The 27635-nt window shown below is 43.5% G+C and overlaps 1 protein-coding gene across 5 annotated transcripts in view; it reads right to left on the bottom strand.

The window, feature by feature from the left end:
* Positions 1–27635, bottom strand: part of RAB11FIP3 (RAB11 family interacting protein 3) — a 510528-nt gene that overhangs the window by 58492 nt on the left and 424401 nt on the right. For all 5 annotated transcript variants that reach the window (XM_085628392.1, XM_085628394.1, XM_085628393.1 and 2 more), the window contains 2 exons: positions 4995–5098; positions 3166–3306 (listed from right to left, as the gene is read on the bottom strand). In XM_085628392.1, coding sequence (XP_085484518.1) covers positions 3166–3306; positions 4995–5098 — 245 coding nt within the window. The remainder of the gene's footprint in view (positions 1–3165; positions 3307–4994; positions 5099–27635) is intronic.

Raw genomic sequence — 27635 nt, 5'->3', positions numbered from 1 at the left:
GGTTTTTACACCTCTCTCCTTCACAACTGATACTGATATTCAAGACTGGAAAAGCCCTCTAAAGAAGAATGCTATTTTAAAATAATAATTTTGTAGAGCTTCAGGCATGATCAACTCGTGGCACCTGTTAGACCCTGACATAGCAAACAGTTCTCAACTTTGAAGCCTTGAGGATAAAATGAACTTTTCATATATGGAGAAAACAGGTAATTGCTGAAAAACCTACGAGCAAGCCCAAATTGTGGGTGAAAAAGCTAGGGAGATAAAGGGGGTCCACAGAAGACTAAAAATTGCCTTTGAGATGTCAAACTCTTAATGCAAACACAGTAATTAATTGAATCTTTCTTGGTGGGGCATACTGTACTGTGCATAAAAAGCACATTTGTTTAATGAGGATCTAGCTAACCAGAGGGATTTCAACCCTCGTTCTCTGGTTGCATTAGACCGTAACAATTCGCCGTCACATTACCTAGCACCAATGTGCAGTGAGAATGCATTCTGATTGAGGTTCCGTTCAAGAAACCATGCCGGAAGAGGCAGGCACCTTTTTGTGTGTCAAATGATCACACAAAACCAGTGGGGGCTTTACGTAACACTGAGTGCTCTGACACTGAAAACTACCAAACAATAACTACCGATTTCCCATGTGCAGCAAAGGCAGGCTCTGAATCGGGAATGAAACCATGGTCTTAATAGAGACACTTGGTACTCTCATATGACAAAAAGGGGGAATAAGGATACAAATAGCAGCTGAGGGAGAAAAAGGGAATTAGACCATAATTGACAAAATCGGGACTCAAGTTAAAATAATCAGTGGCAAAGTTCCTGCGACTGTTACACGTTGTATGGAGAAGAAAAATGAAATCAAGCTGCTCCTGCAGAGCGCGTATTCTGCTCTTTGTCAATGCAGCACTTGGAATGTAGTCTCTTTGATTTCATTTTACCTACAGTCTTGTTTTTTAAGGCAGTGGGGAAAATATGATTTTGCAGATGACTCCACGTTCACCGTGATGTAAGAGGCATTTTATTTTACATGTTTAAAGCTATAAAACCTAGAAAGAACCCATATCATAGAACCAGAACAGGTACAGGTGCAGCGATGGCTAATACAGATCAGCCTCAATATCCTTTACGACTTTTAGGCAGAACGTCGAGGCAAGAAGAATAATAGGTTTGCATAATGAGTGCTTTCGATTTAAATTGCATAGTTCAGGCACGAATCGAGATGAATTACACTAACAAGTATAATTCGTTCAAAGTGATTCCCGAGGGCGGCCAACCATAAGCTCTACATTACAAGAACAGAATAATGACCATATTTCAGTATCACTCATCCACTGTTAGTGGGGACATGGGAAGGGTGGCCCAACAGGTGGGTTTGCAGGGTGTCTCTGGCTATAAATCAATTATCTTTGGGAAAAAGTCGACATTTCAGTCGCAACATAAAATCGGGCAGGCCAAGGACTAAGACAAGGTGAAAAACAATAGCATTATGGGAGCACTTTCCTAAGGATTCTAGGAAGCAGAATTTGATTAAATACGGAGATTACGTGTAGAAGTGTTTCTAAGGTGCTACGAAGACCTTGTCTGCAGGATTGGACATTTGTTTTTCACGGTTTGTTTTGTTTGTGTTATACAGCGTGGCTTATCACACCTGAGGGTATCCAGGCGCTGTCCAGGGGCACGGGGAGATAACAAGATTTACCCAGAATCACAGGAGTCAACCCTGGATCCTCAGCTCCCAAGTCGGCAGCTCTGGCCACTGCGCCACATCCCCTCTCTTTTTTAGCCTGAGCAAGCTAGGTTAACTGGGATGCATCCTTCTTGCAGGAATCTACGTAGTGCTATCACAAATGGTTGCCTGACTCCTGTTATAAGGTAGGTGCAATAGTGTGGCTATGAGTAACAGTGATGCAGAGATATTTTTTGCGGAATGCCCCTGCCATTTCACAAAAAGGAGAATACATGGACAGAAGTGTATTGCTGCACAGGCGGGGCTTTACTGTGGCTCCTGCACCCGATGGCAATGTCGCTATTGCAAGCAGTAGTAGTAAAACATCTTTATTGTTTAGACACATGTCCATAAAACAATACACTCACAACATTCTGTAGCCAAGTAAAACATTTTTTTTAAAGGGACATACACACCTTAAAAAATAGCTTACACGGCACATACGTTACATATCGTTTACCCTTTAAGATAATTTTTGTTTACTGGATTTTGACAGTCGTAACTGCTGCCAAAAGCCATCACCAAAGCAGGAGCATGGAAACCCCACGTGTGACCTGGTCATCTCAAAATTCCATTTGCAGAGAAAAATGTTATGTATAGATAGATGAAAAAGAAAAGAAAGAATGGCATGATTCCAAGCAGCCAGGAAACAGCTGGGTCATGGCCCTCTTTCGGAAGTTTTAGAAGCCAACAATATGCAACAACGGAGTGAGCAAACCAAGAGATGTTGGCCAGCACACAAGTACCACGAGGGAAGGAGGGGTGAGACTGTTAACCTTACTTTCCGCAGTGGCAGGAATGGGGCCGCGTGCGTGAAAGACCCGCCTGGAGGAAGAAAAGTGGGTTTTATTTACTTGCCTCACAAGGAGAACTGAGGAATGCAGCATCGTCCTCAAAGCAGAACCAATCATAAGAATGTACTCCCATGGAAAGAAATGCAGCATGAAACTCCTTGCTGCCATGGCAGTGATGAGCGGATAAATACCCGCAACCAGGGTAAATACCCGCAACCAGGGTATTCATAGGACATATGCCAAATCAGTCCGCAATGGTAGCAGTAAGAGCATGTAAGCAATTAGTCCTGGGACCGGAATGTGGGAATGTAAATCCTTTTAGAACAAGGGGGATTCGAGCTAAATATCCATTCCTGGCTCCAATGGCAGCTAGTCATAGAAACCTAAATCACTTTTTCTTGGCAGACAAACGTTAATAAAAGAATGCACTGGACGGCGATCTATCATTAGCCATGAGAGCCACTTAAATTCATTTAGAATTAGGATACAAGCATTTGACAAGTTAACTGGTTCCCATAAAATACCTTGCGTTTGAGGAGAAAATGGAATGCAACTGAAACCCTGATGTGCCATTCCAACACAATGACATTAAAAGGGGCAGACCTACATTGGTCTGAGTTGTGAGCGCGCCCTCATTACCTGCAAGCCAACTGCTCATAATCCATGTCCTTCTCTCTCTCAGTCTTGCTCAGGAGATCCTTATGTCTTCTGATTTCCTCAGACAGAGACTCCTCTGCTTTCAGTTCCTGTTCCTTCAGCTGTTCCTCTAGAGCGTTCGCTCTTCATAAGGAGAAATGACAAAGCATTAGACGGGGAGTAGCATTTTCACAGTCACTTTCCACAAGTCAGAGAGATTAGCCACGCATTCATTCAGCACTAATGGCACCATAGCAACTACCTATACCCAATCCTGAGGCCCTAAATCGTGTCAGAATTCGGACTCGCGTTATCTGAATGCATGGCGGAGCCACAAACGCCTTTATTAGTAGTGCTTTTAGTCTACACAAAACAATTCTCTATGGAAAAGCTCAAGAAGTTCCATGCAAATATACTTACAGAAGAGCCATGTGTGTGTGTGTTTTTTAACACTTTAAAAGAAGCTCTCCTCAACTAGTATGCGAAGATTTACAGGATTTTACAAGAAAATGTTAGGGAGAGATGGGGACATAGACTTCATCTCCTGTAAATGTCTTCAGACTTCTCAGAAGTGCCCCCTTCAATTCTAAGCTTTTGTGAGGCGCTCCCTCCCAGACGTTTCTGAACTATTAAAGAAGTAGCTCAAGTTGGAGACATTTACAATGGGTTTTATGGTTCTTTCTGTCGCATGAGGGTTCCTCGAATATATATGTATGAAATCCATTCAACTGAAGAACAAACAGCCTCACTGTGCCGGCGGGTCTCGGTCAGTATTCTATTTTATAGCAGCCTTTTAAAGGAGAAACAGCTTTGCCCAGGACAGTAAGGCTTGTCACCAATGGCAACACATAATTAACCCTACTAGCTATGAGCTAATGCTGATGTCAACAATTAACACCAGGGTATATAATATGCCCCCACCTACTGAAGTGGCACTTGAGACAACAGTTGTACAGGATGAGGCTTGTGCTACCAAAAAAAAACCAACAAAAAAAAACAAGGCTTACTACCCTTGTCACAAATGGCAACACAAAATTAACCCTACTAATTATGAGCTAATGCTGATGTCAACAATTAACACCAGGGTATATAATATGCCCCCACCTACTGAAGTGGCACTTGAGACAACAGTTGTACAGGATGAGGCTTGTGCTACCAAAAAAAAAACAACAAAAAAAACCAAGGCTTACTACCCTTGTCACAAATGGCAACACAAAATTAACCCTACTAATTATGAGCTAATGCTGATGTCAACAATTAACACCAGGGTATATAATATGCCCCCACCTACTGAAGTGGCACTTGAGACAACAGTTGTACAGGATGAGGCTTGTGCAACCAAATAAATAAAAAAACAGCAAGGCTTACTACCCTTGTCACCAATGGCAACACATAATGAACCCTACTAATTATGAGGTAATGCTGATGTGATCAATTAACATCAGGGTATATAACATGCCCTCCACCTACTGAAATGGCACTTAAAACAGTTGAATAGGATGCAGCTAGCGCCCCCCCCCCCCCCAAAAAAAAGCATTGTGTGTTCTTCTCAAAGGTAAATACATATCAAAATCCTGTGTAAAAGTACTTCCATTTTTCGACGCACTGGAAATCGAATGACCCGTTTTAAGAGAAACCCTTAACTGCTTCACTTCACTACACAGCAGTATTTTCAAACTAATTGTAAAAATGTCATGTACTGGTAATTCAGGATCCAGGTGCCCTTTCAGTTATACTGTTTTGAAGCGGGGAAGACTGGCAGAGAAACCCTTGAGCCCTTCCTTAAATACAGTGCCTGGAGAGGCCTTTGGAGGGGAGTAGGGATTTCTCACCTGTGAACAAGCTGCAGGTTTTCCTGCTTTAATCGGCGGTGTTGCTCCTCGTTGGAAGCAGCGTCCTTTTCCAACTCGGTCACTCGCTTTTCCAAGAACACCACCTGCGACAAAAGCAATCAGTCAGAGATTAAAAATCAACATATTATAATCTTGCCCTTAGAGGTGATTGCTGATAGCCAGATTGGCAATAAAGCCTCTTCTTGCCATTCCAAGTTATTGACTCCCGCTGGAGGCCCGCTTTTCTTTTACTGCTGACGCTACAGAAAATTCTCCCCAAACAAATACATTTCCGAGTTGAGATCTTTAACTGCATACTATTATTCTACGAATACATATGGCGCACATCTTTTGAAGGCAAAAATGTAAATGATTTGATGACCAATCTCTTGTTCTGACCCTCGAGAATCAAATTGTAGAAAGGGATGAAAAACTATCAACAGTCCACCGGCCAGTCACATTATTTTTTTAAAGTAAAGGCATAGAACCACCTAGTGGAGCACAAAATCGGACTACAAGAATATTCCTTCTGTATCAATCCAAGTCCTGGTAGATTTCTCAAGCAAATCTACACCCCAAGCCTCAACTAAAGTCTGAAGCATTCTCCTCGAGGATAATTAGGGGTCACAAGTTCTTTTAATCTCAGCTAGACTCTAAAAATAGAATAAAAAATCGCCCACCTGCTAATCCACCTCCATTAGCTTCATCCAACGCCATATACTGACTGGCTCAACACTCCCAACTGAGCTTACACCACCTGAGCCACCTTGGTCACACAGATGTCACACTGCTGCCATTTTGACATCACAATGCACCAGCAGGTGATGTCTCAGGGCTGTAGCTGGTGAGGCTGGCTGGCTTATGGCTGCTATATTGCAGTGATGCCCTGTGTGTCACTCCAAGGGGTGTACAATCAACTTTTAACAGTCAAAAGATTTAAGAAGCAGAACACCAGAGGGTCTAACACCATCACAAACAATTCTGCAAGTTCCAATCACATGTTGACTGATAGCGCGATGCTGAAATTCAATTATCAAAAATAAATGCTAGATTTTCATGCTCACACTGAGATAGTGCGTGTCTTACAAGGTCAATATCAGTAGTGTGAAGTTTAGTGTTTGAGTTGTCAAATGGAACTAAAGAAATGGTCTCAACTGGGGGCAGCAGAGCAGCACACATGGAATTGCAGGATCTCAATAGAAATGAAAATAATCTTAAGAACGATGTCTAGCAGGCCCGTAGAGAATATGAAAAAACACAAAGGCACGGAAACCACAATGTGGCTAGGAAATCGCAGTACTCAGATGAGGTAAGTACTGAAAGGAAACAATTATGCGTGAAAACATTTTAGTTTTTGGATACCAATAAGCGTTGAATCATTTCAAAAAAATGGATCACTAATCAGATAGTTGAGATTCACTCATTTTTAGAAATATTTTGTATTTTATTGCATTTTAGAACTTATTTTTATTGCATTTTAATAAGGAAAACCTCATGCAGGAGACCTACATAAAATATGTATGTTACAATCTTCTCTTGCAGCGATCCACTTCAGTTTATAATTCTTGTGTTCACAAAAGAAAATACTAATTGCCATTTGCAAATGCCCAAAGAAAAGCCCAGAAGGTTTGGCTGAAAATGCCTAAAACATTACATTTCACCAGTTTGCCTCGCAATTTAGCTTAGTCTTATAGGCACGCCCAGGAGAACCATGGAGATTGGATTCCCAAAGATGCTCATTGTTACAGCACATTACTCGTTCACATGAACTATGCATATTCTCAATTTTCTGCCCCCAAATTTATGAAATCATGGACATCTTATCAGAAGGGGCTTATTATGTGGCAACCCCACATATGTATTAACAGATTTTGGCATATACTGACTGAAGATTCAAATACGAAGGCCAAGCTTGGTGGTGCCGTTATCTTTTTGGTGAAGTATGCGAACATTTGCTGTGCTTTGTTACAATTCCGTAATGGACGACTACTACTAGTGAAGTAACAATTTGATTGTTTTAATCCACATTTTCTTCACGACAGTGAACACAATCAACTGGACCTATCTTGGTGAATATAAGGAAGGCACGTGACAATGTTTGAAAAGTAGGAATGTCAAAGATTAAAATATAAGTTGCGGAGTAACACTACTCAAAAAGTGTTCCTGCTTCACCGACTTACTTCTTTAGGTGACATCCATAGGAAATGGCTGAATAACATACAACTAAGTGCACCACAAATAAATAATTTTTTACATTGACAGTCCCCATTATCGATTGTGAATTTTACAAAAGGAGGTAAAAAATAAAAATAAACATACCTGCTTGCTGTGACCAGCAGCCTCTGCGGTGAGCCTCCCCCGCCCAGGGCACGGTGCCTATTGACACTTAGCCATTGCTGCCAGCCCTTAACTAAAACCAGCTCACAATGTCGTGATGCAATCACAACTGTTGGTCCAGGTTGTAGGGATGTCAGCAGCATTAAAATTGGTCAGTGCAAGCTACCCAAAGTTGCTCCCAAATTTCCTGCAGTTAGATAAGCTCAAAATACATTCAGTCTTTAAACTTGATTATTTCCTGTGACGTAGGGAATCCGTGTGTAATGAATACAAGCACTCTGATCAAAGATTCCATCAAGCCACCTCTGAATGAACCAGCCAAAGTTCTCTGAAACATTGTTAATGAAAGTCAAGACTTCGGAGTAGTGTAGCAATTCCAGAGCCATGGGCTGAAAAGAGCCATCTTAGTCCCAACACAACTCTTCTGCCCAACTTGCTAATGGCCTTGTGCTGAGCAAATTTACAAGGAATGCAGGCTTCGCCTGTGATAAAGGCAGCCTGCTAAATAACTAGATTAAACAAGCATTTGCAATGCAATATGTCTCGCATTTGTGAAAGTTAGAGCTATTTGCATTGTAAATGACAATGTCTTTTACCCATGTGTTTTGGTTTGGAGTGTAGTGGGTGTATGTGGTGTAGAGTGAAATTATGTGGGTTGAATTACAATTGTTAGTTGTGGAATTGTGTGTGGTGAAATTATTTGGCATGGTGTACAGTGGAAATATGTGGATCGTAATTCTGTGGTATTGAGTGTACTGTAATTATGTGGAATGGTATTTTGTGTTGTGGAGTTTATGAGGTGTGCTGTTGAATTTTGGGATATGATGTACAATTCTGTTGTGTCATTTGGATGTATGTGCTGTGTTGTGTAATTGTGTTGTTGAGTTGAATTATGTGGTTTGTTGTTGAATTATGTGGTGTGAATGGAAACAAGAAGAGTTTAATTGTGTGGCGTGGAAGTGTGTGGCATTGAGGGAAATGATGCTGATTGGAATTATATGGCACGGTGTGGAGTGTCTTAGAGACGGATTGGTTAACTCGCTCACCGCAATGTGGAAGACTGTAAAAGGGGGTGAATCTTCGACCTTCGGCTTAAGAGACATACTTTAATCAGAAGGCAACTAGTCGTGCTCATTGTGATCCCTACCAATAATGTTGTTTGGCCCCAGGAACAGAACACCATGTTCAAAAGATGTTGGGAGTCACGCTGACCTATTCAATAAAGGCATTGTTACGCCTGCAGTAGAGTTCTTTTCAAGCAGTCATGTATTGACATGGATACGCAGCTCCAAAAAACGATCACAGTACTGCAAAGCCATATGAAATTTAAGATTAGCTGTGCTTTTGGAGATGTATTTGCCATAATAAACAGCCTTTATTAAATGGCTTCCTGACCAATGACTCCCTGGCAAACGTGCTTATTGTAGTTTATTAATTAGCGCTTTCGTGCCAGTCTCTTATGCATGTACACCGACCCCTGTGCATGCACACAAGTATGGAGGCTGTGTAGCTGAGACATATGGCAAGACAACTAACTGGATGGAACTATTTTTAAAGCATCTTATGACAAGTTGCAATACAAATGTGTACCATATAAATCATTGGGTTCTAAAGCACAAGTGAAAATAAATCACAACTGTGATCTTTCGAGTGACTGTCCTTGCAACTAGTTGTGACTACTGGACCAGATGGCAGTATGGACCCGATCAATGGGACTTAATTAACCAAACAGAAATGTGCAAGTGTTTGCTCTAGAACACTAGCTTGTGTGTAAATTGTTGTATCTGATTTTGGGCCTCCCCCAGAATAAGTGGAATTCCTGGTTTTCATATGACCAGAACTGTAGCCAATGAACACATGAGGTTAAGAAAATGCAAATGCATTACTGATGCATTCCGTCCAAAAGTAAAATAGCATTGACTTTAACTGGTGGAAAAAATAATTCTAATTGAATAGTGGTAATTTGTTAAAAACTAACCCGCTAGATTTGAAGTTTTGTAAAACGCTCATATGCCCGGAAGTGTCTTGGTGCTAGCTTTTTTTTTTTTTTTAAACCTTTATTTACGTCAACATGGTACACAGCTATTCAGCCGACATCCCGGAGGTTCGGCAGCATGATAGGAACAATACGTAGGAAGGTCCATGTCTGTACATCAGGAGTGACAAAGGTTTAGTTTTAATGTAAACCAAAAAAATAAAAACCCGAGCAAGGCAAAGGATATAATAAGCATGCGCTAGTTCTCAGCTGGGGCGAGGTCCCACTCCCATCAGCGGAGCGGTACTCCACGCCAAAGAAGCGAGGGGAAGCAGGGGTACAGACTGCAGGTTATGAACAGTTTACGTATATAGTTGGAAGTAGAACTAGGGGGAAAGTTGCACATCGAGCATCTCAGCAACCGGGGGCACACAAATATCTCCCCTATAATGGTTCCATTGCCCCCATATCTTATGCCACTTCTTAGGGCGCCCCCGGGCACTGTACACCGTTTTCTCCCGGAACATGCCCCAGTCCATATTTTCCATCCATGCTACCAAGGTGGAAGGTCTCTGGGAGGTGCTAGCTTTTTTAACACTGAAGGGCCCTGATTAGTTGCCCTAAAGCCAAGTCTTTAAGGATTTCTTGAATTTCATAAGAGTCGATGTGGAGTTGATACTAAAGGGAAGAGTGTTCCAATGTGAGGCTGTGCCTCTAATGAAGCTACAGCCTCCCCAAGAAACAAGCTTCTGGGAGGGAACCATCAAATTTCTAGCTGTGCTAGAGCGAAGCGCTCTACTAGGGGAATACCACTTAAAATTATTCTGTAGGCGGTCAGGACCCAATTCATCCAAGGATTTAAATGCTATACATAGTGCTTTGAAGATGACACGTTTTTCAACAGGAAGCCAGTGAAGTTCATTACGAGCCTGGGTTGCAGATTGAAACTTTAGAAGATTCAGCATCATCTGGGCAGCTGAATTTTGCAATATTTGCTGTTTGGTAAGCAGGCCCTTTTGTAGGTTCAGATACAGGCCATTGCAGTAGTCAATACGGAAGAGGACTAATGAAGTAACTACAGTCTTCAGGAGCTCGAAGGGGATTAAATGGGAAATCTTTTTTTTAGTATTTTTAAGGCAAAGTAGGAGGAAGAAATAACTGCCAAGACCTGATTCTTATAGGTCAGTCTATTATATAAGATGACTCCTAGGTTTTTAACTTTTTTGGGGGGAGCTAGCAAAGTTCCCAGTTCTTGAGGCCAGCACGATGGAGACAAGATGAGGTATCATGCACAAACAGCATCACCTCTGTTTTGGAGGAATTTAACTTGAGGCAATGGTTGCCCATCCAATTGCTAACTGCAAGCAATCAGTCTCGAAAGGTATCACTAATTTTGCGGTCTGTATTAGAACATGATAAAACTATTTGGGTTTTGTCGGTGTAAGACACCAATAAAACCCAAAGGATTTGATTAAAATGGCCAACGATGTAATATATACATTGAAAAGTGTAGGACTCAAGGAAGAGCCCTGAGGCACCCCTCAGGGGAATGTATATGGCTCTGGTTCAAAATTACCAAGAGCTACAGATTGTGATCTATTGGTAAGAAAAGAATGAAACAAGGCTAAAGCTGTACCCTTAATCCCAAGTTGCCTTAACAGGTTGATCAGATATGATCAATTGTGTCAAAGGCGGCAGATCAGTCCAATGAGACAAGAGACACTCTGCCACCCTTGTCCAGTATGGATCTGATTTCTTTGATGGCCACAATAAGAGCTGTTTCCATACTGTGACCACTTTGAAACCCAAATTGTGTCGCATCTAGGAGATTATTTGACTCAATAAACATGGCTAATTGACTGTTCATAGCTTTTTCGGCCAGTTTGGCCAGAAAGAGAAGGTTAGATATCTGGCGATAGTTAGCGGTATCTTGTCTGTCTATATTAGGTTGTTTCATGAGTGGAAGGGCTGAGGCCTTTCTCAATAGGCTTGAAAACACCCCTGTTAAGAATATATTGTTGATGATTTTAGTGAGCTGTTCAGGTCATAATGTCTGGGATTAGACAAACTATAAATGGTGGAAATGGATCAGCAGGAGAGTCAGATTTTATGGTTCTAACAAGCTGTTCTACATGATCCACTGTTAGAGTCTGGAATTCCCTAAACTCTGGGAAGATTTTCTCACTTGAGACCTCAGAAATCAAGATCGGCTGGTTATCTGGATTACGAACTGTAAAACAATTATAAATATCCTGAAATTTTTTCTGAAAAAAGTGGCTAATGAATTACAAAAATCTTGATTATATTCCCTAGATTTTATTACTGGTGACGAAGTTGGGTTTAAAACTGTACGAAAAAGCTCCTTTGCAGAGTTCTTTGCTGATTCAATTTTTGTGTGAAATAGTCTGATTTGGCCTTTGTAAGGAGTGTTTTGTATTTTGTTAGACATTCTATATATTTTTCTTTTTCTACTATACTATATTCTTTCCTCCGTACCCTTTCTTGTCTTCGACAAAGCTGCTAGCCAGCTCGAAGGCTTTCATTATACCAAGGGGCTGATGGAGTAGATCTCTTGGATTCTCTGGGTCTAATCGGTACTAGGGAGTTAAATGCGGTTTGCAACCATTGTTCATAATTCATTGATGCCATATTGGTGTCGGCTGTCACTCTTAAACTTAGCTGAGCTCCAAGATCAGATTCAGTTAGCTTATGCCAGGGATGCGTAGTTTTTGATTTAATACTGGTATTGGTTAAAAACACCTTTGGAGGGTATAGAAAAGAAGAACACTACAGCTTTATGGTCTGACTAGGTAAGATCAAGCAGTTCAATTAATTTTAAATTAGAATTATTGGTAAAGATACCATTGAGAGTGTGGCCAGTTTGATGAGTTGGTCCTGCCACAGTCTGCTGTAGGCCAAGACAGGACATAATGTCCAAGAATTCTTCAGTATCTTTATCATAGATTTTTTCCAAATGATAGTTGAAGTCACCTAAGCAAGTAAATTATTTTCTTTGGCTGCTTGTTTCTAAAAGGATGTTAATGTCGTGGGGGAAGGTTCATTTTGTTCCTGGTGGAAAATACACCAGGAACCCATTAAAAGATTGATACCTTTGTGAGTTCAATATTCAAGAAGAGTGCTTCGCAGCTCTTTGAGGTTACTGATAAACATAAGATGGTAAATAGATTTTTCAAAATAATGGTCAGTCCGCCTCCCCTTCTAAGCAGTCAATCTGAACTGTAGATCGTACAGCCTGGGGGAGTGGCTATGACAATATCCTGACTCAATGAGGCATCTGTCCATGTTTCAGTGATAAATGCCATTTCTATCTGGTGTCCGTCTAAGAATTCAAATTCGAGGTGTGCTTAACCAGAGACCTGGCGTTTATTAGCACACACAGAATGTCAGGATGCACCTGGATATTTTTTGCTGGGCCACAAAAACTAGGCTGGATTGAACTATCTGTGACTTTGATATTTAAGCAGTTAAGGCGGCAATATATGCATATACAGGTGTTGGCTTCCAGGTCTAAATTAGGGGTAAAAATAGCGCAGTCAGGTTTTCTACTTGAAGTGCAAGCAGGCTTTCTTTGGAGTAAACTATCCATTGCTCCTGGTGGGCAGAAATTTGAGCAGGGGATGGGCCCTGGGTGTCATCCAGGTGCGGACATGCCCCGGGCATCGTTCAGCAGCGGACAGGCATGCCTTTGGCGCGCCAGTGGCGCGGACACGCTTTGCTGTTGTTGAAATAGCCCATCATGAGATGGCGTGTCCGGGGGCGTATCCCAGCTTCGATGAATCGCAGCGCTTTCGTTCCAAACCAGGTGGGAGAACAAAAAGTCAAACTGGGGTCTAGCAATTCCTACAATTCCTAACCTTAGTCACAAGCGCCCCTGTGACCAAGGTCTGCTGGTAACTTAAATTTAAACATAAAGAGGGTGTAAGGAACTCAAACTCCGTAAAAGTGGGGAAAGCCCATCCAAGTATGGTGGACACCCCAAGGAGCCAGGAGCCTCCTAAAAAGCAGCACCTTGTGCTTTTACAAGGAAATAAAATCAGGGCGGGCACACCAACTTCCGTTTATCAAAGCTGGAGTGTGTTCAAAGAATACCGCTGTGTGGGGTTTGAAACTTCAGAACAGTGAATACAGGGTCCCACCCATGGCACACAGAGCACCTCAACCTGTAAATCCTGCTGTGAGCCATAAGGTAGCGTCTGAAAAGCAGCGCTTCAACGTACCCTGCCTGCAAACATCTCAACAGAAACATAAATCCCTCACGCTGAAAGGGAGAATGGAGTGTTCAGGAATGCTTTCCCGGACACTGTCGCCACCTTGGTCACTGACTGTGCCAATTTTTCCATCTTGGGCGACTTAAACCTACATTTTGATGTTCCATCCTGTCTGACAGCACGTAATATTCTGATGGACCTAGAGGCCTTTCAACTTTTTCAGCTGGTCTCCCAGCCTACTCATTCCGGTGGTCATATTCTTGACCCGTTTTTTACCAACTTGACCGAGGCTAAAGTCACGTCGGTGTCACCTGTAGAGTGGTCGGACCACTCTCTGGTATCCATCCATTGCCCTATGACCACCAACATTTCCACTTCTTCAGCTAAGCGGGTATCCAGGAGGCCCTGGAGTAAACTTAGGCTGGATGACTTCTACCATCTTCTGTCAGTGGAACCTCTGGCCCTACCTAACAACGTAGAGGAGGGGTATGACCTCTTCTGTGCCTGGCTCACTAGGGCTCTGGATGTTCTGATACCTGTTGCAACTACGAAGATTAACCCTCGAGTGTCAAGCCCCTGGTTTGATGATGCTTTGCGCGCTCTGAAGGGAGCCTGTAGACGAGCGGAGAGGGCCTGGCGGAAGACATACGGGGCCGAGTTAAAAGCCACCTATGTAGCGTCCGTCAAGCTCTACCATCGGGCCATCTGCCGTGCCCGAGCGGCATTTTACGCCGAGGAATTTCGGAATAGTCCGAATCCGTCGAAGGCTATCTTCAAGGCGGTGAAAGACCTCATGTCTAAGCGGGCTATCTCTATGGCTGAGAACTCTGTCACACACTGCGAGTCTCTCGCTTCTTACTTCTTGGGGAAGGTCCAGTCTATATATCGGTCCTTCCCGAGTTCTGGTATAGTGACGGGTAATCTTAGGGAGTCATTTCATCAGCCCACCCTGCTTTCATTCCCCCTCCTTACTTTGGAAGGGTTTGATCAACTTGCTATGCAAGTCAAATCTGGGTCTCCATCTGATCCTGTGAGGTCTATCCTCTTTCGAGACCAGACCTTTGTGGGGCGTGTGGCTATACGTTCACTGGTCAATCTCTCCTTAGAGACCGGGGTTGTTCCCACCAGTTGGAAGCGGGCGGTGGTGTCGCCGATCATTAAAAACCCATCTCTTGACCCGCATAGGCCGGAAAGCTATCGTCCCATTTCGCTATTGCCTTGGCCTGCCAAGTTGACAGAGGCTCATGTCAATCTGGCCCTGTCTGCTCATTTAACCCGGTCCAATGCCCTCGACCCCACTCAGAACGGCTTCCGTGCTGGTCACAGCACGGAGACTGCCCTTCTGGTGATGGTGGAACACCTACGCGCAAGGTTGGATGCTGGTCAGACGGCGGCGTTGATTTTGTTAGATCTCAGCGCCGCATTCGATACTGTATCCCACAGCATCCTCCTTGGGCGTCTTGAGGAGACGGGTATTGGCGGCCTGGCACTGCAATGGTTCTGCTCCTTCCTAGACAACCGCTCCTTTTGTGTTTCCATTCCTCCCTTCAAGTCTAGGTTTCGGCCTCTGGCCATGGGGGTTCCGCAGGGATCCTCGCTGAGTCCCACGCTGTTTAACATCTACGTGAGACCGCTGGCTAGTGTCGCAAGGCTGTGGGGCCTAACCATGGTCTCATATGCCGATGATACTCAGCTGGCGGTTACTCTCAGCGGGGACGCGGTGGAGGACGCCCCCAGGTTTCAGTCCGGACTGAAGGCGGTGGCCAGCTGGTTGACAGCTAACTGTCTCCAGCTCAATGCCACAAAAACCGAGGTTATGGTTGTCGGGAAGGGAGTGGAGCTTTGGGGCGACCAGTGGTGGCCTAATGAGTTGGGCCCCACTCCGACTATAGTTTCGGAGGTGAAGAATCTTGGGGTCTGGTTAGACGCTGGGCTTACATTCATAGGTCACACTAAAAAAATTGCAGCTTGTTGCTTCGGTCTACTAAGGGGCTTACGGCCGGTGCTCAAGTTCTTTGACGCCCCCACCAGACAGCTTGTGGTCCAGGCAACTATCATCTCTCGCCTGGATTACGCTAGCTCCTTGCTGGTGGGGGCTAATCAGGCTGAGCTAACCCGGCTGCAGCGGGTGCAGAATGCCGCTGCTAGAGCCATTGTTGGACTTCCCAAGTTCTGTCCGGTGTCTCATGTCATCCGTTCTTTGCACTGGCTTCCGGTGAGGAAGCGTATTGTCTTCAAGGTCCTGTGTCTGACCTTTAAAATCCTCAGAGGCATAGGCCCTGAGATCCTGGCCAATACCATCTCTTTTTATGTTCCCACCCGCAATCTTCGATCACAGGGTCAGGCTCTCGCTGCTGTCCCCAGATTTAGGCTCAGCAGGATGGGGGGCCGATCCTTCAGGGTGCGAGCCGCGTCAATTTGGAATTCTCTTCCAGTTGAAATCCGGCTGATAGAGGACTTGCTGACGTTTCGCAGAGCTATAAAAACATTCTTATTTTAGATTTCCTGTTTGGTCCCTTTCTGTGGTGCTATCTCCATGTTGTGTTATAACTGCTCCTTGTCTCGGCGCCGGGATGCTCCTTCGCTGGAGTCGCTGTGCGCTTAACAAATGGTTTTAACATAACATAACATAACATAAGAGAAATACTGCACATGGCCCTGAAAACTCACTAAATTTAAATCAGTCACAGTCAGAACATGCGCTTGTGTGTGCCGAACGGCGGGCCAGACCATGCCAACATGTTCAGGCTCCCCCTTAGATCGCTGCCATACCTTGTGATGAAACCATCCTGGAACTGACAGACTTAAGTAAGAGCAGGCTGGACACCCATTTACCACTCCAAAAGCAATGCAACATGAAATAGCAGCGAATAAGTAAACATGTACATGTACATCTCAATGAAAGGCACACACTTAGCCCACTCTGAAAAGATTTCGAACACCCAGCTTTCAACAAACAGTCTACTGAAAAGTAAGTAATTACAAGTAATATATTTTTTTCAATGCATGCATAGGAGTCCTCAATGAATCTTCGATGTAAAGGAATGATACATGACCAAGGGTACACTAAATAGCACGGTAATGTAATCTGGCAACTACTGGTTAGTACCATTTACACAAACCGGAAGAAAAATTTCAAAATGACATCCTACACAGCACGTATGTCTGCTAATCTCTTGGTTTGTTACCCCCATTTTGCGGAACTGAACAAATAAAATGAGGAGTCTTAAAGCTGCTGAGGACTTCATAGCGCTAGGAAAAGAAAACACCACTTGAGGGCTTCTGTTGTGGCAAGACACTTACTTTCTTTGGCAATGACGACCACTAGTGATCCAATTAAATTCTGAAGAGAAGCACCCCTGAGCGCACGCATTACACGCTCGGTAAAGGCTGTTATTGACTTCTAAAAGTCTACACTTTTATAGAGATATAGAGCCTCGCTGTTTTGTATGAGGCTCCAGGACCTAACCAGCTGGCCCTTGAAAGCTACAAAGAAGAACGGCAAAACGGGCTGCAATGAGGCCCCTCAATGTTCCTAGTTGTGATTAAAATCTACATACTTGCTCTCTGCCTGACTTTCACCTGTCTACCAGAGGAAGGGACGTATGTGCATTATGTGTGTGATAAGAGAAGAGGGCACCAGGATGCTCAGCGTGCAACAGTCACAAGGCAGCAACAGCCCATGGGCGCTGCTATGCTGTGTGCACAAGAAGTGTTTTCAGTTGATGAATTGGGTCAGTGCCATCAGATCTTAGGCCAGAGGTTGACCCAGACCCAGCACTGCCGCTCCTCTGAGCCAACTTCCACACTTTGTAAAATTCATTGTGCAGAGTTGGTCTTTTTTTGGGGGGGGGCGGATATGAGAAGATAATTGGGCGTTTTGTACTGAGGGGGTGCGCCGCGAGGATCTATGAAAGCAGCAATAAGCCACAAGATGCTTTCACCCCTGTCCGAGACCACTCATGCTCGGAGAAACAGCAGTAGAGTACAGGGGATTTGTGGTGCCCCCACATCCCTGCCCGCCGGGCAGCAGATAGTGGAAAAGCAATCACGGCTTCCTGGCGAACTCTGGTTCTGCAAAACACCCGTTTGAACAGCCAAAATCGCAGGGTGACTGCAGCATCCACCCCATAAGAAGGAGTGCCAGCAAACCGACTTGATCACCTCCGGTGGTGCATCAAAAAGTAGGACGGGTGAAGCAGCATTCCGTGTTTTGAGTCAGGCGTCATTGGAGGTGAACGAGTCCCCTGACCCTCACCCTCTCCCCGCCCCTCTCACCACTGGCTCTGTGTGATGAAAGGAAGCATGATGATTTTGGTGCTGAAAGCCAATGTGTTTTGCTTCTCCCTAGCAAAATAACGTCCCAAAATGAAGTGCTGTGATAATCAGTATACAGGGAGCCCCGTTTGGCCCAATGATGTCTGATGCAGAGCCTATAGGCCACTTACACTAATTTCACGAGATTCGCCCGCTATGTACAGGAACAATAAAATGTAACTTTTAAAAGCTGCCTTTTTTGCTTATATTTAAAAAAAATATTAGGCTCTAGTTTAAATAAGCTTTTGGTTTTTAATACTCAGCGCAATAATACTGCCTGTAGAGTAAAAATGTTTATCTGCCATCTGAGCAAGCCAGGAGAAAGGATGTAGAGTGATTGCCAAAGCTGCCGACTTTGGAGGACAGGAACCCAGTTTGAGTCTCGGTGCTGGCTCAACATCCGGTGACTCTTGGCAAAAAACGTAATCTTGGAGTGCCGCCACAAAATTAATGTGTCCTTCCGTAAAGCGCCCAAATACCTTCCGTCCGTGTTTGCGCTATATAAAAACTTCAGGTCGCGAGGGGCGTGGCTTGGACGCCGAACAAGATGGCCGCCTGAGACCGGAGCTCTCCTGCGCCGCGGCGGACTCTTCATCTCTTCGCCGCTATCTGCGACCGTTTCGGCTGATTTCTTGCGGCTCCTTTAGGCGGATGACTTCGCGCTGAAGATGTGACCGTCAGACTTCGTTTCCCAGCAGTTTTTGGCCCGTTCTTGCCTCTCGATGTAAGTCCCTCAGCGCGGCCGCCATTTTGAAATATGCGCGATGTGTGCGCGACGCTGAGGTGACTGCAGACATGCTCTCCTTGTTCTGGACCTCATTATTAGCAACTAAGGACCTCTCCTTTGTGTTTTGTGTCCTGCCAGTGCGCTATGCCTGCAAGTTATTCCTCATGTCGATGCTGCTTCCTGAGAGACCCCTGCGTTCATGTTCCCCTCGCAGGCTGTTACGTATGCTGTGCTCTTTTTTGATGATTTACTTCAGACTCAAGGCGTAAAACTCACTGCATCCCCATTACGTCTACGTTCTGGTTTTTTTTTTTTTGTTGCAACTCTTTCACCAAGTTCCAGCGCATATGGCTTTCGCGCCCACTGGTGATCTTCTTGTTACTACTGGAAGCAATCTTTAACTCCTGTTTGCAACACCTCTGAGTCTGGGGATTCTTCATGGTTTTTGTCGTTGCCCCTTATTGCTCCTGTTGACCGCTGTGTTTTCCGACCACGCATATTGACATTCTTTGCTTTTTGAGTACAAGACGTTGCGTTGGATTGCTTCTTTGTCATCCTGTCACTGGCACATTCAAGCTTCTATGGGCAAGCTACGCAACCCAAAGTTTGTCTTTGTGCCCTCGAAGACCCCACCTTCCTCCGCCTCTTCTTCAACGGCAGGTCACTCTTCTCATCCTTCTCCCACAGATCAAATGGCGACGGCATCCTCCATCCGTTCTTCTCCATCACAGCCTACCTCCAACAAGTCTTCTCCTTCTGCTTCCTTACCTAAGCGCTTGAAGCAAGACTCTTCTCCTCCTCCACCTGAGTCATCTCCATCCCCTATATCTATGGAGCTGATACTTGAGGAGATTCGCGCTTTGCGTCCGTTTGTGGAGGAGACTAATACCAAGATGCAGCTTTTTGAGGCTAAGTGGTCAACTATGGAAGTTCGTGTTTCTTCTGTGGAGCAGCAGGTTACAGAGATTCAGTCAAATTCTCAGCGCATCTCCTCTCTGGAAAAATCTCTTCTCGCCCTCCAACAGCACACTGAGGATTTGGAAAATAGAACAGGAGGAACAACCTACGCGTTTATGGCCTGCCGGAGTCCCTGGAAGGAGATGATCCTGTTACGTTCTTCTCCTCTTTTCTTCTGAAACTTCTGGACCTTCCTGCTACTACCTCTCTAAGTATCCAAAGAGCTCATAGACTTGGCCCTCGCTCCTCCTCCTCAACCAAACCACGAGGGGTCATTATCCTCTTCCTCAAGTTTACTGATCTTCTTCTGGTCCTCTCTACAGCTCGAGCAAAGCACCAAGTGTCCTGGATGGGTCAGAGAGTCTTTCTCTCTCAAGATGTCTCTAATGCCACTGCTGCCAGAAGAAAGGAATTCTTGTCTCTTCGAGCTCCTCTGCGTTCTATTGGAGCTAGATATGGTCTCTTTCACCCCTGTACCTTCAAAGTAACTCACCAAAACAACACTTGGACTTTCCAAGATCCAGCTGAACTCAAGAATTTTATTCACATTCAGACCAATGCTGGCATGGATACATCCAATCCTACTACTGGTTGATTATTTAACTTTTTTGTCTCTCTCCTTGCAGGTTTTGCTGATATATTCCTATCTTGGTTTGCCTTTTCTCCTTTTGATGTGATTCTATAGTGGTTGTTGGTTTGGATTCTCTGTTTTCCATATAACGTCTGCTTTTGTGTTGTTTTTCCTTGACATGGTTTTTGTATAACGTGTCTCTTTTTCCCTCCCTTAGCTTGCTCGATCCGCTCTTTTGTGTTCCTCTTCGTCTCATACAACTCGTCTTTCTCAGCTCCCGTCCTGGTGCGGTGTGTTGTTCTCCGGCTTAGGAGGCCGTTCTTGTCGAATCCTCCCATACCCCATCGTCATCTTGTCATCTCCTTTTTCCCCCTCAGGTATGTTTTCCTCAGTCATCCGTTTTGGATATGTACTGTCTCTTCTTGTACTTCTTTTTTCTTCCCTCTTCCCCTCTTTCCCTCTTCTTTGCTCTGCTCTTACTGTATCTCTTGAATTTCTTTTGTCTTGCTCTTTTCTCTCATTTATTTGTTGTTGTCCTTCATGGCGTTCTTCTTTCTATGCCTTTTCTGTGTTCCTTGCACATTTTATTGTTTTTTAATTCAAAGTTATTTCATGGAATGTGAAAGGTTTCGTTAACCCTATTAAACGACAGAGAGTGCTTTCCCATCTAGCCTCTTATACTCCTGATTTAGTTCTTTTACAGGAAACTCATCTTTCTGAGGCGGAGTCTCTTAAGTTGAAGAGAGGCTGGGTGGGAACGGTCTTATTCTCTCCTACATCTAATAAAAAGAATGGTGTGGCCATTTTGTGCCACAAGAAACTCAAGTGTAAAGTTCTTTCTCAAGAAAACGATGCTGATGGCCGTTGGGTCTTAGTTAAGCTGTTAATCAATTCTGTATCCTTGACTGATTTTAATGTTTATGGTCCTACTCATCCCGATTGTAATTTTTGGCCTCTAATTACTTCTAAATGTTTTCAATACAGTGATTCCATGTTCATTTTGGGGGGGGGGATTGTAATCAAATTGTTGACCCGTTTCTTGATCGCAAATCCTCTGCCCACTTTACCCCTCACAAATCACATACGCAATTCCTTGACACTATTTCTAAATCACACCTTCTTGACTCATGGAGGCTGTCCCATCCTGACACTCTAGACTATTCCTTTTTTTCACCTCCTCATGCCTCTTTCTCTCGGATTGACTACATCTTCCTTTCTCAGTCTCTTTCTCAAAATCTTCTGTCCTCGTCTATAGAGCCGATAGTTATCTCAGACCATGCTCCCATTGTCACAGTTCTTGATCTTCTCCCTCCTCATCCCAAATCTTCTCGTTGGCGTTTCAATAATTCTCTTCTCCTGGATCCTCTCTTTTCCTCTTCTTTTCTTTCTTTTGCTACAGAATTCTTTTTATTCAACTCTGACCCCTCTCTAGCCCCTCATGTTATCTGGGACTCTTTTAAGACTACCGCTCGCGGTTTTGTGATTGATTTTGTCTCAAAGAAAAAGAAACGTTACCTTAAGAAACAGAAAGACCTGCAGCTCATATTAAATCCCTGGAGCATAAATTCTACACTTCTTCTACTAAAACTATTTTACCAGACCTTATACGCGCCAAACTCGATTTTAACAAAACCACCACTGACAATGCTTCTTCAATCTTACTGCGGAGCAGTGCGCGCTACTACGGAGGTCGCAACAAATCAGGTAAACTTTTGGCCAATTACCTTAAGTCTCGTAAGGAGCGTAATTCTATTGATTCGATTTATTCCACCGATAATCTTCTCTTACATAAGGAGCAGGATATACTCGGCCAATTTCAATGTTTCTACCAATCTCTTTATACTCCTGAGTCGCCTCCCTCTGCTTCTCTCATTCAATCCTACTTGGATAATATTCCTGCCCCCTCCACTTCTCATCTTAACTTCCCTGGTCTTGAACTTGATCTCTCTATTACCGAACTGGATAGCGCCTTAAAGTCTTTAACTAAAGGTAAATCTCCGGGTCCGGATGGTTTCTCTGTGGAATTTTATCTGCATTTTTCAGATCTTCTACTTCCTAAACTTCTTTCACTTTTCCAGTCCTTCTTTACCTCTGGTACAGCTGCTGGTACTTTTCACGAGGCTACGATTTGCCTTATACCTAAGGAGGGTCGCGACCCCCAATTCTGTAAAAACTACCGACCAATATCCCTAGTTAATGTAGACTACAAATTATTTGCTAAGCTTCTCGCCTTACGCTTGGATCCTCTTCTCCCGCATCTCATTGGCAAGGAGCAGTGTGGTTTTGTAAAGGGCAGGCTTACCTCGGATAATTCCCGCCTTTTCCTCAACGTCCTAAATAAAGTACCTTCTCTCAACATTTCTTTAGCTGCCATCTCGGTTGATGCTGAGAAAGCTTTTGATAGAGTGGATTGGTCCTTCCTGTTTGCCTCCTTGCGCTGGCACGGTTTTGGCCCTAATTTTATTTCTCTTGTTTCTTTACTTTATTCTGCCCCTAAGGCGTCGGTGTTAGTCAATGGTCATCTATCCTTTTATTTTCCCCTACAGCGCGGTGTCCGTCAAGGTTGCCCTTTGTCCCCTCTACTCTTTGTTTTGGCCTTAGAACCATTTCTTACGTCTATTAGAAATAACATATCTATTTCTGGCTTCCCTTATGACAAGACTCATTTGAAACTCTCTGCGTATGCAGATGACATTCTTTTGTTTATTTCTGACCCTGACCAATCCATTCCGGCCTTACTGCTTGAGTTTAGCTCCTTTTCCCAAGTTTCTGGATACAAGATCAACTCTGATAAAACTGAGATCCTCCCTCTTACCAAATTTTGTCTCCCTCATCAGTTCTCGACCACTGGCTTCGCATGGAATTCCTCTAAAATTAAGTATCTTGGAATATGGTTCTCTAACTCCATCTCTTCATCTATTCGGTTGAACATGTCTGCTGTATTATCCCGTATTGATCAATTGTTCTCTTCTTGGAATCCTCTCTTTCTTTCATGGTGGGGTCGGCTGGACTCGATCAAAATGATGATATCTCCCATTCTTATATACATCTTTTCCATGCTCCCCATACATATCCCTGATATCTACTTCAAACGCATCGACTCCTGTCTCTCTAAGTTTCTATGGAATCATAAAAAATCGAGAGTTGCTCTAGTTGCTCTTCGTAAACCGAAATCCAATGGCGGAGTCAATTTTCCGGACTTCCGTCTCTTATCATAAATCTTTTTCTCTCTGTCAGGCTTCTAATTGGCTTGTTCTCGCACCCTCCCCTCTTGCTCCTCTTTGGCTTTCTATTGAACGCTCACTCCTCTCTCCTTTCTCTTTAACTGAGGTTGTACATTTCTCTGCTAAGAACTTAACCACTCCTCTACCCCTGTTCAAGCACACTTCCTCTCTTTTATATGCTCTGGTCCGTCCTGGTCCTGTTTCTCGTGAATCCTTTTTGGATTCCCCTATCTGGTACAATTCGCTTATTCTCCTCAATAATCGTCCTATTTGTTGGAATGTGTGGAGATCAAAGGGTCTGATGTGGGTTAACCAACTTTTTGATGGTCTCCTTCCATGTTCTTTTCCTCGATTCCAACTTTTGTTTCAATGCCCGCAATCCTTTTTCCGCAGATTCACTGTCCTCATGGCCATCATACTTGATGCTTATTATTCCCTTCCCTTGTCATCCTCTCCAGTATCTCATTCCCCACTTCTTCAGATCTTGTCTACTCTCCCTAAAGCCTCTCTTATCTATAAATTCTTCTCCTCCCCCAATCCGACCCGCCCGAAATCTAAATTGGAATGTGCTTGGGAGTTAGATCTGGGCTGTGACTGGCCTATAGCTGTTTGGGACAAAGTTTGGTCCAGGTCTTTAAAAATTTCCCGTTCCACTTCACTCACTCAATCTATGTTTTTTCTATATCACAGACTATATCTCTCTCCAGTTTCTATTTCTCGCTTTTCTCCTGATAAGGACTCTAACTGTTGGACCTGTGCTGCCCCTAATGCTGATCTTTTTCATCAATTTTTTCTTTGCCCTTCGGTTCTCGTGCTCTGGGATCAGGTGTGGTCTTATGTCTCTCGTCTGTTTTCTATCTCTACTCCATACTCTATCCCTCTTCTTTTTTTAGGTAGTATTTCTGACACTCTAGACATTCCTTCACACTCCTCTGGTCTATTAGATCTTATGTTGGCTCTGGCTTTTCAACACATTTCTTCTAACTGGAAGGATCTTTCGAAGCTCTCTATACAATGTTGGTGGAACTCTCTCTGTCATTATCATAGGCTCGATGTGCGTTTTGCCGCCGCTTCCACCCCTACCCTAAATAGAGATTTATTCTGGTTGCCTCTCACAGCCTATCTTGACCGCATGGCTCTGAAACGTATCTCTCCTTTATCCTCTGAGAATTTTAAACCCCCATGAGCGACTCTTTCTCTGTCCTTCTTCTTCTTCTTCTTTTACCCTTCTTGTATTTTTTACATTTACATTTGTCTTTCCTGCCTTTAACTATTCCCTATCCTCGGCTTCTTTGCTTTTTCTATTCTACCTAGTCTTTGTATGATCTCACTTTCTATTCTCCTTCTAACGCCTCATACTTACCTCTTTCTTTCTTCTTTCCCTTCCTTCCTTTCTCCTCCTTTTTTCTCTTTTTCCTCCTTTTTTCCTGGTTGCCTTTAAAACTTTTACAAAATGCTTTTTAAGCTTCCTTTAGGTTTCTTATGTTAGCACATGATGATTCACTGTTTTTTCTTTTTTTGATTCTACATGGACAATGTTCTTTGTATGATCTGTATTTTGTTGTTCTCTCTACTTTTCTTTCAATAAAGCATTTCAAACTGAAAAAAAACAAAAAACTTCAGGTCGCGTTCAGCAAAAGTCAGAGACTTTCATAAGGACAAAGGTATCTGGCCTCCTATTGTGCTAGGTGGGGGACCAACACAGAGCGAGCAAGCAAACGAAGCCTAAGGGAGGGAGCACACAACAGAGCTAGCTATAAAAGTTGCACTCTAAGATAAACACCGCACCGGTGGGGGAAACCACGTCTGACATTTGATTTCGGTCTTGCATGAATAGCAAATGCAACAAGATAAGAATTATGGCCATGTTTATACAAACGCTCAGAGGAGTGAAAACGCACAGCTCTCCCTTGTGGGAACTGCTCTTAGACAAGTAAAAACAAGAATTCACAATGCAACAGGTCTTGCATTTGCGCACGTTTGAGCTAATAGCATTGTAAATGACAATGCCTTTTATTTATATGTTTTGAAAACCTGCAAGCGGTGCGTAAATGAGCACTTTGTACTTACAGTAAAGTTTATTGTTCTAGGGCAGTGTAGAGGCTTCTTGCAATTCTAAATTTGACCTAGGTCTTATTTATCTTTCTGCAAAATATCTCACTTTTCACTACATAAAAGAACTTAGACAAGCCTTTACATTGAGGTTGGATGCAAATCTTCAAGAAGGCACTATTGGCAAGCATGTAAACAGAAATAAGCTCTAGATTAAGATGGGTCGGAGAAATCAATGCATTAAACTTCTTTTCTAGAAGTGCTATAATTCAATTGATGTCATTTATAGAGCAAATAATTGACAAAGTCCAGTTCAGTGTGGTAGTCATTTTATCCCGAACTTGCTTCTTTTCACATCAAAAGCAAAGTTACAAAAAACTCTCATTCTGACATTCCAGATCCTACAATCTACTGCATAATATTAGAGACTAGTGTGTTTCTAGAATTAAGAATTTTACGTGGAAAGAGCATACTGAATTGTAGATGGATACATGTGAGTAACTGTGATGTTTTTCAGAGAGGGGTTCTAAGTAACATTAAGAGCATCTTGTCTATGATGTCACTCAAAACCCAGAGGTGAAAAACGTTCCCTTTATTCAGTTACTCGTATGCAAATGTATGTTGTATATGGGTCCTATAGCCATACAATAGAAATAAATGAGTACAATGGTTTAGAATAGACAGTGATCATTGTTACAACAAATAAGTGCAACACTAACAATGTTCTTCAATGTTGACATAATTGGAAAGAAAAGAATTGTTAACCTCTTCAGTGCCCCGCCCTTTCCACGCCCTGTGTCGGGCGTTTCATTAGCGGGCGGGGTTCATGACGAGATAGTCTCGTCATGGGCACAGCGCAACCGCGCTCCATGACGAGACTATCTCGTCATGGGCACTGAAGGGGTTAAGGAACGTCTGTTTGGATCGCTGATGGATAGTAGATTGCTATAAAACTATACTGCTTTGAAGAACCGATCTTCTGCCTCCAAACAGCCAACAGTTCACATGTAAACTGCCAAGTATTTAGATGTCAATATTTTTCAGACAGATGGCCTATTTTGGAAACATTTGCAACTCCACTGCACAATCTTCTTTGAAGAGAAGGATGCTGATGCCCTCGCGGTTACAGGTTGGACAAAGCACTGTACCTCTGGAATTTAGGTCAGACAGATTATGTTAAAACCATATTCGACTTGGCTATATCTTCTCTACCAAGGTGGAACACACCAGTGTAGAACCATGTCTAATTGGGCGAACTCGTAATTACAGACTGAAGAATATAATGTGGCTCTGATCACCATGCAGCAGTCAACACATTTTGCTCTACACATTTGAATAAAAAATTATAGAATTGAAAGCAAAAAATAAAATCCGAACCACTCACTTGCCACATTTATTTTTCAGCAAAATATAACGTATCCATCTTAGCTTTATACAACATATGAGCTGATCAGTCACTCCACATATTCGTATGTACACTGAGGCAGGGCAAGTCTTTAGAAGTTGTAGTACCACCTGCCAAACCTCATTTGGAAGTTCCCTGACAAATGGCACACTGGTGACTTCTACACAAAGTTTCTGTGCAAACTGACAGCGCCATACTGTGTATGCCTGAGGAAAAGCTAAATCCTAACCAAATGTTTAAGGGTACTTTAAAGGTTAAGGGGCGCCATCCATTAGTACAGAAATGGAGATTGTTTAATTGGTAACCTTTAAAAGGGCCATGTTTCACAACAGCGGCACGAGATCCCAGAAGCCTGCTAGGACTCTGCACTGGTATGACTCAGGAACAAAGTAGTGACTCTGGAAAAAGGTGTCAAAGTGTTACCACCCCCACCATACCTAGGCTATAGGCATGCCCTGCCTCTTACACCTTGACCCCTCTCACCTCTTGGTGTTGCTAATGTAAAAAAAACGAAGTCGCACTTAGCGCAAGTCAACCTCCTTCGGTGCTGTTGCAGAGTGGGCATCTCTCCACAGCTACTTACAGCCCTTTGGCATCGTCTACCGTGTCTAAAAGCCTGGTGCAGCACCCCAGCTCCCAGAGGCATCTCTGCTAGTCTAGGAAGCCATGAAGGCCTGCCTCCGCACCTGTCACGAGGGACTTCTGTTTTCAAAGCAGGACATCATGGTTCTAGCTGATTTCTACAACCTCCACCCTCCTTAGAAATACGGGTGAACATGGGCGGTTACTTTAAGAGCAGCAGCCATTTTAAGATCAGGCTAAATATATTCTACGGAGAACAGCTGCC

Source organism: Triturus cristatus, chromosome 10, assembly GCF_964204655.1.
Source record: "Triturus cristatus chromosome 10, aTriCri1.1, whole genome shotgun sequence".
NCBI lineage: Eukaryota > Metazoa > Chordata > Amphibia > Caudata > Salamandridae > Triturus > Triturus cristatus.
This window is presented reverse-complemented; position numbering and strand designations above follow the sequence as displayed.